This window comes from Bufo gargarizans, chromosome 1, assembly GCF_014858855.1.
Source record: "Bufo gargarizans isolate SCDJY-AF-19 chromosome 1, ASM1485885v1, whole genome shotgun sequence".
NCBI lineage: Eukaryota > Metazoa > Chordata > Amphibia > Anura > Bufonidae > Bufo > Bufo gargarizans.
The window spans coordinates 510,043,378-510,059,623 of NC_058080.1; the positions used below are offsets into that span (position 1 = coordinate 510,043,378).

At 42.7% G+C, this 16,246-nt stretch overlaps 1 protein-coding gene across 3 annotated transcripts in view; it reads right to left on the reverse strand.

The window, feature by feature from the left end:
* LOC122924320 (GAS2-like protein 1) overlaps positions 1-16,246 on the reverse strand; it is a 44,179-nt gene that overhangs the window by 8,517 nt on the left and 19,416 nt on the right. For all 3 annotated transcript variants that reach the window (XM_044275288.1, XM_044275287.1, XM_044275286.1), the window contains exon 5: positions 14,981-15,227. In XM_044275288.1, the coding sequence (XP_044131223.1) occupies positions 14,981-15,227 (247 nt within the window). The remainder of the gene's footprint in view (positions 1-14,980; positions 15,228-16,246) is intronic.

The following is a 16,246-nucleotide window of genomic DNA, read 5'->3' on the forward strand; positions in this document are numbered from 1 at the left end:
ATTTATACCATGTCCCCAATTATTCCAGTGTTTCATGCACTCCCAAAAACACACAAAAATGTTTTTCCACCTCCTCTTAGGCCCATTGTAGCGGGCATTGGCTCCTTTTCGGAGAGAATGTCACAATGGGTTGATTCTATACTCCAGCCACTTATTCCATTAATACCGGGTTATCTCAGGGACACCACGTCTGTTTTGCAAACAATTGATAATATGGAATGGTCCTCAAATTGTGTTTGGATCACAGCAGACGTGGTGTCCCTGTATACCAATATCCCCCATGAACTGGCTATTAAATCATTAACCTGGTTTCTACAAACCTATGGCAACATTACTGCAGGAATATGTCCTGATGGTGGTGGACTTCCTCCTCAGGCGCAATTTTTTCATGTTCAATAATAAATTTTATCTTCAGATATCGGGGGTGTCGATGGGGGCCAAATTCTCTCCCTCCATTGCAAACATTTTTATGGCATGGTGGGAGAGGTGTTTTCTCTTCATCGACACCCACCCTTTTTGGCACCACATCAGGTGGTATGGCCGTTACATTGATGACCTGATCCTGATTTGGACGGGTGATGTGGCGGCCATACCTTCCTTTTGTGGTTACATCAATTCGTGTGTGGAGACCATCTCCTTTAGTGTCCATCATGACACACTGGAGGTGGCTTTTTTGGATTTGCGCCTGAGGGGGGACCCCGCCACCAGTCAGATATCTACCTGCACATATAGGAAACCTATGGCAGGCAATACTACATTATATGCAACATCATGTCATCCAAAACATGTAACTGCCAATATACCCAGGGGGGAAATAATCCGTGCAAGAAGAAATTGCACGGATAAAAACAGCTTTATGGAGGAGGCTGGATATATCTCCGACAGACTGGGCAAAAGAGGCTATAGTGCAAAACACATAAAAGATGCCATAGCTCAGGTCTCCACTATAGAAAGGGGATCCCTCCTGTACTCTAAACAGCAAGATCCATTGCAAAGGGAGGTTCCACCTCTTGATATAGACACCAATAGTAAAGACAAAAACAGAAATAAAAACTGCAATATCAAGGACAAGGACACAAGGAATAATTTGTTTGTGACCCAATATAGTACAGAGTACCAACAGATCTGCCATATTATAAAAAAACACTTTCCTGTCCTGTCTTATGATGGTCAATGGACTGACATAGTTGCAGATGGGGTTAAATGTGCAGCTAGAAGGGCACCCACAATTGCAAACTATGTCAGTCCTAGTCTATATCAAGAGGAGAAAAAGTCGCAACCTGTGTGGCTTAGGACCAAGGGGAGTTATAAGTGTGGACACCACAGATGCATTTGCTGCACACACATGATTAAATCCAAGACCTTTTCCTCAACAGTAAATAACAGAGTTTTTCCTATGAAAGCGTATCTCAACTGCAATACAACCCATGCTGTCTATTTGATCACTTGCACTAAATGTAAACTGCAATACGTGGGTTGCACTATTAATGCTATAAAATCTAGAATACGCAAACACATCTCTGATGTGCCCCATCATGGCAGTCGCAATGTGTCTGCAGCTAGTCTGCATTTTGCTGTCTGCCATGATGGGGACACATCAGACATGGTAGTACAAGGTATAGAAAAGGTTTTTCTACCTAAGCGTGGAGGAGATTATAGAAGGAAACTATTAAATAGAGAATCCTTCTGGATTTTTTCGCTGAACACACGTCAACCTGAGGGGCTCAATAAACGTCTAGATCTGATCATGCAGCAATAACTCACATACCAGGGATCTGATATGTGAACTCCTCTTTTTTCTGGAAGTATTACGGTACTCAATTCTCTGATAATGTGATCTCCATTATATTCCATTATATTCTGGCATAATACTGTTACATATTCAGTTTATATTTCATGTATCCATTATATATGTACATCCTTGTATGACATAGTTTGTGTATAGCTATTGGCCACATATATTTTCTCTATGCATACATATGGTTATATATTTACGTTTTTTTCTTTAAATTGATTTTCATATGAAGAGTTAACTTGAAGGTGTGGTACCTCTTTCTGGGGGCGGTTACAGGCCTGTGGGAACATTAGTGAACACAGGTGCACCCTCCCCTATAAGAGGTCTCACTCTCAATGTTTTTCTGTGTCATGAAGAAGGGCTGGAATTGTTTCTAGTAGCCCGAAAAGCTTAGACAAGACTGTTATTTTGTATCCTCGGATGAGTTTTTAACCGCAAGCTGAATAAACGTCTATTCCTTTCTAAGTGGAGCTGGATTTTCTCAACTTCTTTTCTTCATTGCCGCCCGCACCTGACACGGGCTGTCCGCGCTCACAATTAAAGGAAGGGCAGGTGAGAGCTGCTACACTCCTCTTTTTCTAAAGAATATTGGTTGTATCAAACAAGATTTTATATACATGGGCTGCATACCGTGTACCTAGGTAAAACAGGCTCTTAAGTAGGCACTTAAAATAGGGTCGACCCACATGGTTGGGCAAATAACCCTGTTGCACGTCCAAAAAACCAAGATCCACAAGAATCCACCACACACAGGGGAATTGGGGGAACACTCAATGTGGGAGATTGAAAAACCACAAACACTGCATAAATTTCACAGCAGCGAACACAGCCTGTGCCAATATAGGAACGCTCCTGCTTATCGTGCTGTGTGAGTTAGGGTTGGGCAATATCAAAAATATTCCCGCAATAACAATATTAAGAAATTTATTGCAATAACAATATATATCATGATAAATACCAATCCAACAAAGACATTATACTGTGGGGGCTAAAAGGAGACATCATACTGTATGGGGGCAAAAAGGAGACATCCTACTGTATGGGGCTTATACTCTCCATGGGAATCGTGACCTGTGTATTCCCCTTGGGCCTAGTACACCCCACACCTCTTGCATCCACATCTATGTGCACTATACTGAGAAATAACTTGTGGGATAGCGGTCGGACATCAGTAGATCATGTATTTATGCCACTGCCATAACACAACTGCTAGTGCTGCACTCCCTCTACAGTAAGCTCTCTCTTCAGCCTAACAAAGAGTATCTTCTTCAGGGAAACTACAAACTACAAGTCCCAGCTAAACCCTCCAGTAGAGCCGTGTTTCCCAACCAGTGTCCCTCCAGCTGTTGCAAAACTACAACTCCCAGCATGCCTGGACAGCCTTTGGCTGTGCGGGCATGCTGGGAGTTGTAGTTTTGCAACAGCTGGAGGCACACTGGTTGGGAAACACTGCAGTAGAGCCTCATACCAGGGAGCAAACAGACTTGCCCAGTTGTAATTTACTATGCTTCTCATACACCAATGCTGAGGAAATAGGAGCGGGAGGGCGCTATATGCTCCAGTGCGCTTCTCCCATATGACACCACTTTCTTGTCACAAGCTGAGGAGACTTCAGCATCTACTGTTAGCCTAGTGCGTTGCAGGATGTGTAGTTCATAAGGCTCACCAAAGGGCACATACTCAGATAATGCCACTGCTTTATGGAGTGTATTGGCTCCCGTTTTAGAAGCGGTCAGCGCTTTTCAACCGCCCCTATGATGCCATTAAAATGTCACAGTATTTAAGAAAACAGTGATATCGCTGTTTTTTTATATTGCGATATATTGTGGATACCAGTGTATCACCCAACACTAGTGTGAGTGCACATTACCAGGAGCTAGAGGGAACACAAACATGTATCACTGGTGGTAAGTAAGCCTGACCACTGCGGAGAGTGTGTGGCTAGCAGGGCCTTTAACACTAGTATGGTCATACTGGCCACCAGGAGTACACTGCATTTAACAGATATACCCATCCCTCCAGGAATGTGAAGCACGGGAGACCCAATCCGGGAGTAAGTAAACAAAGTAACATACCCCTAGATGGATGTCGTCCTAGTGTGCTAAATTAATCCCCGGAGGACACTAAATAGTACCGTATATAAAGTAACTGGAGGACCCTAAGGCAGTAGAAATATCCTCAGTAACCAATCTGGACAAACTGTGTCCATAACCAGTAAATCAGAGCCAGTAAATACTTACAGATATAGGTAAAGCCATGGGAGGAATCAAGTGGATATAGCAGTAGAGTCAATTAAAACATATACATATAATACAAGTACCAGAGAGTGGGACATATTGTATAAAGGAGGGAAATGAGCAGCGCAGGAGGAAAAACCTCCTCCACACACACCCATTTATTTATTTTTGATAGAACCAAAAAGTAGAATTTGGAGAGGGTATCTATACTGTGTATATGGCACCCAGTAATACTCTGTCATAGGAAACAAGGGAATGATAATCAGACCATTGAGACCCTTTTGCTTGACTGTCTGTAGCCAAAAGATCCATTGAGCATAATTTTGCAGTAATTTCCTATCCAAAGTCCCACCTGTGGGATGCTGATGCACCTGCTTGACACCCTGAAATTTCAATGTAGATACTAGTCCATCACGTTCGTCACAGACATGGCAGGCTATAGTGGTGTCCGCACGTCTCCTTATGTCGCTAATATATGTACTCCCTTTTTGTTTTCCTGATGTACTAGCCCCCACAGACACAAGTGACCAGATATACTACTCTAATGGCTTTGTTTATGAATGATCTGTTTTTGTGGGCGACGTCTTTGGTGGAGCTCCTGAAGCCCCACCAAAGACGCCAGATAAGTTCACTAGCGAAGCAAGAACCACAACGAAATATGCCAACCGTCCTATTCACTAGTCATGTGGTACTGAATGACCACCTGCCATGTGGCCGATGTCAGGATCAGTTTTGAGGATCCCGCAATGTGTCCAAGACCACCTTAATTTCCCGGTGGACAGAATCAAACATGCCGACCGATAATGCGTACAGTCTCATCCTACTCAGTTCTCATCTTAGGGTTAAGAAGACTTTCCCTCTTACAACAAAGTGTGTTGATAGGCTGATTTCAAGAACTCATGTGGGTATCCCTGTTGTATAAACTTATTTTTTAAGTCTCCCGCAGCCGCTATGAAGTCAGACATCTCTGAGCAGTTGCAGCACACTCTCAGATATTGGCATTTGGGGGCATAGGATGACAACTCTCCCAGCGCAACAGGCTGTTTGTGGCATTACTTTTACAAAACATTCTAGCAGTTAGTCTGCCCGTCCCAAACTTATGGCCCAGTCGCACGACCGTATTTTTATGTACACATCTTTTCCACAATTTTGAGGATTGGATGCGGACCCAATAAATTTCAAAGATGCGGACAGCACACTGTGTGATATTTTGTGTGAGGCTACGGATGCCAGAGACAACTGGCCTGTCCCTTGATAGATGTACGTCTTTGTGTATCTTGGCAGGCTATACAATACTGCCATCACTGGATGGGTTGGGAGCAAGAAAGCTAGTTCTTTCATCTTCTCCGACCTTCTAAAGAATGGCACTCAGCTGCTCAAAAATACGATAACAGGAATCGTTACTGAGACGGTGCTGGCACATTTCTACAATGTTCCCCACCCTTGTCTGAGGGTTTAACAATGCAGGTGTTCCCACTCCAGTGACTGTAGACCCCTTGATCCCTCCTCAGTAAGATTAGGTTTGATGAGGAAATGATGATCAATAGATCAAGAGAGAGCCTGTTTCACATAAGTACAGGCCATGCAGTGTTTTAAATCTTAGTTGATACAATAATTATTCTTTTACTTTTAATGGTCTTTCAGGCAGTTAGGCATATCACAAGTCTGCATGACGACTTGCCTTACCAGACTGCCACTGATTGAGAGAATGGGATGCTCTTCTCCCCAGTTTGCACTTCAGAAAGTGTGCCTCACCATGTGAGATGTTGAAACAGGTTTCCCTACACCCATAATGTACAATAAAGAAAGCTAAATGCACGCATGGCCAGCTCTCCATTCAATCTACTCCTTTCTGGAGTGCCGCATAGGGATCAGAAGACCACCATTCTGCCAATATATGTGGGTCCTAGAGATAGATCTCACACTATGGGGGAGATCTATCAAGGCTCGCAGATCCAATCCGCCCTGCGGTGGGCGTGAGATGCGCCTTAACAAGTCAGGCGCATCTTTGCCCCGCCATGCCTCAGAAGCTACAAGCTGGCATAGACCTCAGCCATAACTTCTGCCACTTTCTGGAGAAAGTTATACTAAGTGCGGCAGCGGCGCAAAGCCACGGCCCCTTTTCTCTGCGCTTCTGAAAAGTGCAGAGAAGCTCAAAATCACAAATTATGGTGCACACATGAAGTTCACCATAATACGAGACTTTAATGCCCTAATAAGTGTCCCTGTATGTGCCACTTCTTTTCTCTCTGACATTTAAAATATATGAGCAGCCACTAGGCACAAACAAGCATGTCTGACCAGATGGTTGGGGGCCACAGGTTGTGCACCCCTGCTTTGCAGGAACAGAGGCTCTTTTGTGATGGTCTCTGCTCCCAAGCAGAGGACCCCACGTTATCACATTTATATGCTCTGTGGCATTTAGAAAGGAGTTGTCAAAAGCAGACAACTCATTTTAAATGATTTTTCTTTTTCTTATCTTCTGAATTAAAGGAATTTTGCAGTATGTAGTAGAAAGCAAAAAACTGGGCATACAATTAAAGCAAGATATACCATGTTATCATTACTATGACTTGAAAGAACTGGTACGACCACTAAACCTAAAATAAAGAAAAGTCCTCACAAAATAAATAACTGTAGTGAATCTCAGATCTGTTTCTTCTATTTGTTGTACATGAATATGTACAGAACAAGGAGTTTATTTAAATATAGATCGTGACATGGAAAACTAAAAACAACATCATAAAAAAATTCTTTAAAAATGTTTTTTAAATAAATCATTTTTATTTATTACCTAAATAAAAGTAAGCACTTAGTAATAGAAGGCATAGTCAGACAATCAGATTCTTGAGTATACAGAATATACAATGAGAAAACATTACATTGGCTTCAGTAGACAGCATCGTTCATGTAGGTGTAAGAGATCAATCTTGGGGACTAAAAATACATATAGTCTTAAATCAGTTTACTTCACATACTCAAAATAAAAAAGAACGATTCAATGCAATAGGGAAAACTACAACTATAGGGGGAGACAATATAGGGGGTTTCACCCAGTCACCATACACAACACCCCTATAGATGGGGTGACGTGGACAGGAAGTGGACGAAATAACCCCAATTTTCAATCAGCTTTTGACCCTCTGGGCATCTATATACTGTTTCCAGGGTAACCACAGTTTGAGAAAGCGGTCATGCCTCATAGCCGTCCAACCCTCCATTCTGTATATTTAGTTAATTTTGTCGAACCATTGCTCCGTAAAAGGAGTATCAGTGCTAAGCCAATATAGGGGATCAGCAGATGAGTAGGCAAGTTGGACTTAGCTGGGAACCACGTCTCATTAGGCAGCCAGAGCAAAACTGATTCTGGGGTCAGTTTAACATGTGACGCACACAATTGATTGATTTCGCCCTCTACCATTTTCCAGAACCCGAGAGGGCACTTCCAAAAGATATGAATGAGGGAGCCAGGTCCCTGTTTGCACCTCCAGCAACTGTCACTTTGAGACAGTCCAGCTATGAATATTTTTTTCGGGTAATTGTACCACCTAGTTAAAACTTTGAAAGCGTTTTCCTGTATGCGCACACATTTGGAAAATCCAAATGATTTGAGCATTATCCTGACTAATTCTGCATCTGTAAAAAACCTGTTCAGTTCCTTTTCCCAACTCGCAATAAATGCAGGTTTTTTCAAGGAGGCTTTCGATAATAAGGAGTGGTATAGGAAGGAGATCCACCTAGGACGCTTAGCTTGTGGATTTAACGCCTTTCCCAACCAGGTTGGGTCTCTAGGCGTACCGCTCTGGGGTATGATCCTCCTAAGGGAGCATGTTTAAAAAAATATGTTTGACATAAAAAACGTGATTTAAATAATAGGTCATCATTTTATATAACAAGACCCATCTTCTGTGTAATTATTGCATGCAAGCAAGTTTTCAGAATACTCACCAGGGGCACACAAGTCTATCACTTCTAGGATATAGCATCTTATTTTATTTTCATGTCAAAGAAATATTACAGAGGTATACATTTGCATACAAGTGGCAATATGAAATCCCTTTATAGGACTGTGCACTATGCTTAAAAGAGAACCTGTCAAATTGCACAATGAGGTTTGAGCTGCAGACAGAATGTGCTGAGGAGATTGATGCATCGTTTTGTGGGAATAGATTAAGTATAACTTTTATGGGAATAGTATTGCAATAAAGTAGAGTAATAAAAAGGAGCGGCACTGCTAAATGTCTCACTATAGTTGATGGCTCTCCATGCACTCTGTCATATATACAGCAATGTGGTGCTCAGTCCATTCATGTAGACATTTAAAATCCCAAACGAATAGATAGAAAAAAGCAGAAGGCACTCACCGTTGTAAAGTTCATTCCTTTATTCTTGGCATCATGCTGAATACAAGCCAAATACATACATCAGGTCAGTAGCCCGAGGAAGCGCAGTAGAGCAAAACGCCCGTCGCCATTTAGCGTCCTGTGTAGGAAGAGTCCGCCCCAGCCCTGATGTATGTATTCGGCTTGTATTTAGCATGATGCCAAGAATAAAGGAACAAACTTTACAGCGGTGAGTGCCGTCTGCTTTTTTCTATCTATTCGTTTGGGATTTTATGGGAATAGATTCAGTATTTCATTCCTTTGAGCTCTTGCTCATTCTGGGCTGTGAAGTCTAGGAGGCGGTCCTATCAGTGATTGACAGCTGTCTCCGTACACACAGTCATATCAGGAAAACTGTCACTGATAGGACCGAGTCCTTGACTTCACAGCCCAGAATGAGAAGAGAGTTAAATGAATACAACACAGGTTTTACTGAACCTGAAACAATCCAATCAACTCAGCTCCTCCTGCTCTATAACCTGCTGCCGGCAGCTTACATTGCAATTTCATGGTGCCAGGTTCCCATTAAAGTTTCTGAAAGAGCCGCCACTATAAGTCAATTTCATTAACTGCATTTTAGTACACTTTTTGGCTCGAGCCTTTCGGTGAATAATGAACTATACAGTGGTAAAGTCAGGAGGCAGTATGTGATCTGCTTGACTGCCAGTGACCTTGCTGTTTAATGTCAGCTGATTTTCCTTAAGACTCTTTAGCTAACAAAGGACACTGTGTCTACTCTCTTGAAATCAGATTGTTGTTAACGTAGGTCCTTTTGAGAATCCTGCATTATTTGGTAAAAGTGCCTTCATACTTGGGTATTTATATTCTATGAGAGGATTTATTAGTCTCTGGAACAATACAGGTAGGTCAGAAGAAACACGGTCTTGCTACAGAACTCCCATTGCGTGCTGCCGTAGGACGTCCTCGAAGTGATACTTACTCACCGAAATTTTCATTTCCTGGAGTCCATAGGCAGCACACAATGGGTTAACTCGAGTGACCCCCCTACTCAAAGCAGAAGACATGTTAATCAGCAATATTAATTAAATATGCAAACAATCACTTTGGCCCATCTTGGTGCCTATAAAGGGTTGCACACAAGACAAGACCATGTATTATCTGCAGCAATAACATACATTTATTAAGGGAGGGAAGTTGTGCTGCCTACAGACTCCAGGAAATGAAAATTTCGGTGAGTAAATTTTATCACTTCGAGGACGTCCTACGGCAGCACACAATAGGAGTTCTGTAGCAATAGGAAAAAAATAAAATGGAGGGAGGGTTATACACAAACTGCTTCTCGATCACTCTTTTGCCAAAAGGCTGACCCCTCTAGTGCATAGACGTTCAGTCTGTAGTATTTTACAAACGTAGAGGCTGAGGACCATGAGGCAGCTTTACAAATTAGATCCACTGGAATTTGTGCCAATTCTGCCCATGAGGTTGACGTGGAGCGCGTAGAGTGTGCTTTTAGAGGAAAAGGAGCATCCCAACCATCCAGATGATATGCATCCGAGATTACATTTTTATTCCACCTGGACAGTGAAGCTTTTGGAGGAAGAGGTTTTCGTCCCTTCTGAATTCTTGTGATGCTTCAATATAAAAGAGGACCGCTCTTCTTACGCTCAGCAAATGTAGAGACTGTTCTTGAGAGTATTCAGGATTATATCTTAATATTGGTTGAACTATTTCTTGATTCAGATTAATTGCAGAATTAACTTTAGGTAGAAAACCTGGGGGGAATCTAAGAACTAGGCGGTCAGAGAGATATCCGAGATCAAGCTCTCTGGAGGATAAGGCTTGCAGTTCTCCCACTCTTTTCGCAGAATAATAGCAACAAGAAAGAGTTTTAAAAGGATATATATATTTTAGAGGCAGTTTCCAGAGGTTCAAAGGGTGGCAAGGTAAGTTGCTTAAGAACGATTGCCAAGTCCCACGTGGGAACTGGAGGATGAAATACTGGTCTTAGGTTCTTAATTGCTTTAAAAAACCTATGTACCACATTTTGTTTGGTCATTCTTCCACTTAGGTGAGCATTAATGGCTGTGAAGTGAACCTTTATTGTGTAAAACACCGCTGAAAAGTTGTCCGACTGAACTAGTACATCTTTCTAAAGGAGGGTAGACTGGAAATGACGCAATGTCAACTTGATGCCCAGTTCTTTCTTCCCAGGACCACTTGCCTTGAGACCATTCCCCTCCTACATGGGCACCCCAGCCCCAATTTGATGCATCCGAAGTGAGAACCACTGTTGATTGAGCTGTCAGAGATCTCCCCTTTTTCAGCCGAGGAATATTCAGCCACCACTTTAGATCTACTTTTGTGGATGGGTAAATTAAGAGGAATCTGTCAACTTGATGCCCAGTTCTTTCTTCCCAGGACCACTTGCCTTGAGACCATTCCCCTCCTACATGGGCACCCCAGCCCCAATTTGATGCATCCGAAGTGAGAACCACTGTTGATTGAGCTGTCAGAGATCTCCCCTTTTTCAGCCGAGGAATATTCAGCCACCACTTTAGATCTACTTTTGTGGATGGGTAAATTAAGAGGAATCTGTCTGATTAGAGAGGATTCTTGTCCCAGAAGTCCAAAATATTTGTTTGTAGATGACGAAAATTATCTCTCGCCCAGGGAACTCAGTCTATCGCTGAGGTTAGAGACCCCAGTACCTTCATCGCTGTCCTGATGGACACCAGGGAGTTCTTCACCAGATGGTGGACTCCTTGGACAATCTTCAGAATTCCGTCGTCTGATACAGTGATCGGCATTCGTCTGGTGTCGATGATGAATCCCAGAAACTGAAGAGGATTGGATGGATTGAGACTCGATTTCTCCAAGTTGATCAGAAAATCGTGCATGGCAAGCATCTCCAGAGTCACCTGTAGGTGAAGCTTCAATTGTTGCTCTGAGGAGGCTATGACTAACCAGTCGTTCAAGTATGGGACAACGAATATCCCCTGTAATCTGAGTGCCGCTGTAAGAACCACGATCACCTTCGTAAACACACGTGGGGCTACTGAGATTCCAAAAGGGAAGGCACGTAAACTGAAGGTGAAGAACATGAGAGGGTATCTGTATTGCTATTCTTAGAAACTTCCTGTGGGCTGGAACGACTGGTATATGGGATAGGAGTCTCTCAAGTCTATTGTTGACATAAAATAGTCTTCTTGCAGGAATGCTGTAACGGAGTTGATGTTCTCCATTCTGAACTTTTTCTTTATTAAATATCTGTTTAAATAAGTAAGATTTATCACTAAGCGCCATTTGTCTCCTGTTTTCATGACTGCAAAAATATGTGAGTAGACGCCCCTTCCTTTTTCTGCAGGAGGAATGGGTTCTAGGTCGTTTTTAGCTATAAAAATTCTTCTAATAGTTGCAGAAGAATTGGATTTCCTCCTCTGACAAAAAAAAAAAACGGTCTTTGGGTACTTGTGTCAGTTCCAAAGAATAACCTCTGTTTATCATAGAGAACACCCAAGAGTCTGATGACAAAGACCAAACATCAGAAGAAGCTGATAATCTGCCACCAACTGGAGGGATTGATGATCTTGCGTCGTAGTGATCTTTTTATTGTCTGGTTTCCGTCTGAACTGGTTCCTTTCAGTAAATCTTACTCTAAACTTCTGAGATCTTTTGCTTTAGCCACAAAAAAGTTTAGTTGTTGGTATCTTAGCCTGTGGAAATGATATACCCTTGTCTTCATTTAGGTTCTTCAGTATGTCTTCCAGCAGTTGACCAAACAGTGAAGCTGGCAGAAAGGGCAAAGCACAGAAGTGATACTTCGATGGTACATCTCCGGACCACTGTTTGATCCACAACGCTCTTATGGCTGCTGTTGAGAGAACCATGGATCCGGCGGAGAACTTCAGCGCATCCACTTGAGAATCACATAGAAAATCTGCTGCAGATTTCATGATAGAAAGATTCTCCAAAATGTATTCTCTAGGAACCCATTCTTGTAGATCATTTGTCAGTTGACTAAGCCAGATCCTTAGGGCTCTTGCTACTGGAGCTGAGGACAAGGCAATAAGGAGATGAGGTTGCGGCCATATAATCTCTCTTTAAAAAGGAGTCAGCCTTTCTGTCTAAAGGCTCTTTAAGCACATAGAAATCCTGAGAAGGGAACACAGCTCTTTAAGAGAGCCTGGCGACTGCCAAATCTACCTTAGGCTGTGCTTTCCAACTGGAGATTTCTTTTGGGTCTAGTCTGTAAATTGCTTTAAACCTTGGGCTTTGATCCGCTCTTTTATCTGGTTTTAGCCACTCACTCTCTAGGCACTCTTTGAGCACAGGATTAGAAGGGAAGTATTTGCCCTTAGTTGCTCTTTTTTAGATTTATTTTCTGTGTTCTTTTCCGATTTCACAGTCTGTTTAACTGCTTTCATGAGAGAGGAGACTATCACTATGGAACAGGTACAGATCCTCAGAGGCCCTTATAGATGAATCGTCTGAAGATATACCTTCCTCAGCGCTGTCAGAATCAGAGGCAGTCTGTACAACTTGTGGTGTCATTTCTCTGTGCACTCTTTTAGCTTTCTTAGCCGCGTGCACTGGAAGCAGATTCCGCAATGTCTCAGTAATCTGAGACTTGAACCAGTCCATAAATGAAGAGGCCTGGGTTTAAAAAGCTGAAGATATATTAGCTTGGTTGGCAGTTCAGACATATGCTCCCTTTAATATCATCAGGTAAGGGCTGCTGGCAGGTTGAACACACTCTGTCTGGACTTGCATTTCCTCTTATGGAAATTCATTCTCTTGCACTAAAGGAATCTGCTGCCCGGCAGAGCGGACGCCGACTGAGCGCGCGCTGCAATTTAAAATATTTATGCCTGTAATCTCGCGAGAGCCAAGGCGTCAGCATGGCTGGTCTCGCTCTACTACACAGAACACCGAGTGGGCGGGTGCACTAGAGTAACTCTAACCAGACCTCTTCATCACCCACTGAAACCTCGCAACCGAAAGCACCAGCTCACAGAAGGCAGGGTAGGAGACCAGAGGTTTCACCTGAGGAACAAACACACTGCTTGTGTCAGTCATATGCATTTAGGACATGTTTTGGCTGAGGGACAAGAGCACCTCTTGTATACCAGCATGCTTTACATAAAGTTTTGCCCTGCCATGAGGGACTAGCGACACCGCTAGTATACAGGAGACCTAAATCCATGTCACTGCTTGAGGAGAAGAAAAAATAAAAACAAACACATTGTCTTGTCTTGTGTGCAACCCTTTATAGGCACCAAAAGGGGATGGGCCAAAGTGATTGATGGTTTGCATATTTAATTAATATTGTTGATTAACATGTCTTCTGCTTTGAGTAAGGGGTCAATCGAGTTAACCCATTGTGTGCTGCCGTAGGACGTCCAGGAAGTAAGGGATCTTACACATGGATGAATCCAGCACAGTTCTTTTATAATCTATCCAATCTAGCCATCCATCTAAACAATGCCATCCATCGTATTACCACCAGCCAGTTGTGGTTTAGGTTTCCGCTGTTGTACAGTCTTTACACAATCTGATCATTTAGGGTAATCCCAGGCTGTTGCTTTCTTTGAGGAAGTTACTCTGCTATAACCTTTTCTGATACAATATACTGAATACTCAGTAAAAGTACCTATAACTTTCTACTGAAACTTTTAACATCATCTGCCCATCATATAAATGCATGCAGTGCACGTTTACATCGAGACAAATAGTTGGCGGAGTTAACTTTCTGCTGATAACGGCATGAGAAAAAAATAAAAAAAATAAACATGGATTTGTCCGTTTTATTTTCCATCATGGTAGTGGTGCAGCTTTTGTCTACCACATGACTGCTACCTGTACATGTGAGCAGGAATCTGTCACAAGTGTTATGTTGATCTACGGGCAGTATGACCTGGTTCCAGATCCCCTTGGCAAAACCCTGGGTCAGTCTTGTATTGAACAGTGCTGGAGCTGTTCAATGCACAGCATGCACCAGTGAGTCCTTATAGTCATGAGGTTCCTCCTCCCTTTCTGATCAACATATTTTCTATCTATAGCAATCAGCGGTAGGGGACTTAGGACACCATAAAGTAAGTTAAAGATTCCCTTTAAGCAGCACTCATCAGCAAGATCTTCCCCTGGTAGGGTTGATTCTGCCGATTAAAAAGATAGGCATCTTGTGAAAATTGGTTACAGCTATTCAAAGAAAAGATTAAAAAAATAAAAAAGGTCTCTAGGAACACTGCAATTGATTTTCACAAGACAGGTATTTTAATCTGCAGAATCAACCCTACCAGGCAGTATGCCTTTTGCCATGACAACTGGACATGTTCCATTTATATCTGCTTACCTAGTGTTGATGGCCTGCCAAATGCTAAGCTTATCTAGACTGAATAACCTCAATACTCCAGATGTCCCAAGCCACATATCAATATTCATGTCACATAGCTGGGTGAGTTCACATCTTACTGTAAACCTGACGATCAAAGTTCACCTTTCTTTGTTTCTTGGAATTTAACCATGGTAATTACATTTAATGGGCAGCATTCACTATTGCTCAAATTTGCACAATGAATGGCAAGCGAAAGAGTAATGCCACATACCTGAAGGAGTTAATTCCGGGCATTCCTGGGAGCTCCTTCTGAGGCAACGTTGTCTTGGAGGTGCTGTTCAGAGAGGACACTGGGCCCGGAATGGATCGCCGCGGAGTGTTAGCCTCTGGGTTCTTAATAATTCTGGGCAAGCCCTCTGAATAACGTCCCCGGGAGGGGCTGGAAGTTCGGGTAGGAGGAAGGTTAGCTCCACGTTGCGGGGAAAATGTTATGGGGCGAGATGTTGGAGCTCGATGGGCTGTAGATGGGGATGAGAGTTAATGAGATGACCAATTTATTAACAAATTATGACACTGAATAAAATCACAATTAACAGTTCACCAACAGTCAAACAGTCCAGAAAACGAATGGGGTTATCCCACAAATGAAACCCATCACCTTTGCATAGATTATTAATACCTTTGTGGGAAAACCCCTTAAAAGTAAAGCTTAGTTTCCACTGACATTTCTTCTAGAGTATGAGGCTGACATTCAGATTACTGTGTGATCTGGTAGTTCTCCCTTCAGCACACAGTACATGGTATTTTTGTTGTTCGGTTTGGTTAATATAACATAAGCGCTAAACTATATCACAGAATGAGAGACTGATATTATGTCATCTTTTGCGGAGCTGAGGCACGCATTGTAAGCCCATGGAAACCCTTCCATGGGCTTTCGGGTCCATGCCTCTGCACCGCAAAAGATAGGACACGTCCTATATTTTGCCGTATCTTGCGGATCACGGACTCATTCAAGTCAATGGGTACATATCTGCAGCATGGGGTGCACACGGCCAGTGCCAGTGTTTTGCCGACAGCTATTTACAGTCCAAAACACGGGAACGGCGGCCATAGGCTCGCCTGAAGTCCTTGAAGTGTATTTTAATCCATAAATGCTGCGCTGCAATATGCATGTGATTTCTGGTGAGGGATAATTGTACTTTTTATCATCCATTTAAACCCTAAATGTAGTGTTCTACAACTAAGTATATTGTCTTATGAAATAATCATAATACCTGGATTTATATAATTATATATACACACCTTCTGTACTGTATCCCCTAGAAGGTATTGAGTTATATCTCACATCAAAGTGATTGATGATCTTATTCTATCAGATCAGCAGGGGTCTGACTCCCAGCCTCCCTGCTGACCATCTGTTTTCAGAAACTGCGGCACTGGAATCACACAGGTCCATACACGGTGTGGTTCCTGCGGCAGCGCTCCCATTGAAGAGAAACAGGAGCAGCACTGCAGTAATCAGTGTCCGGAGAGGTTT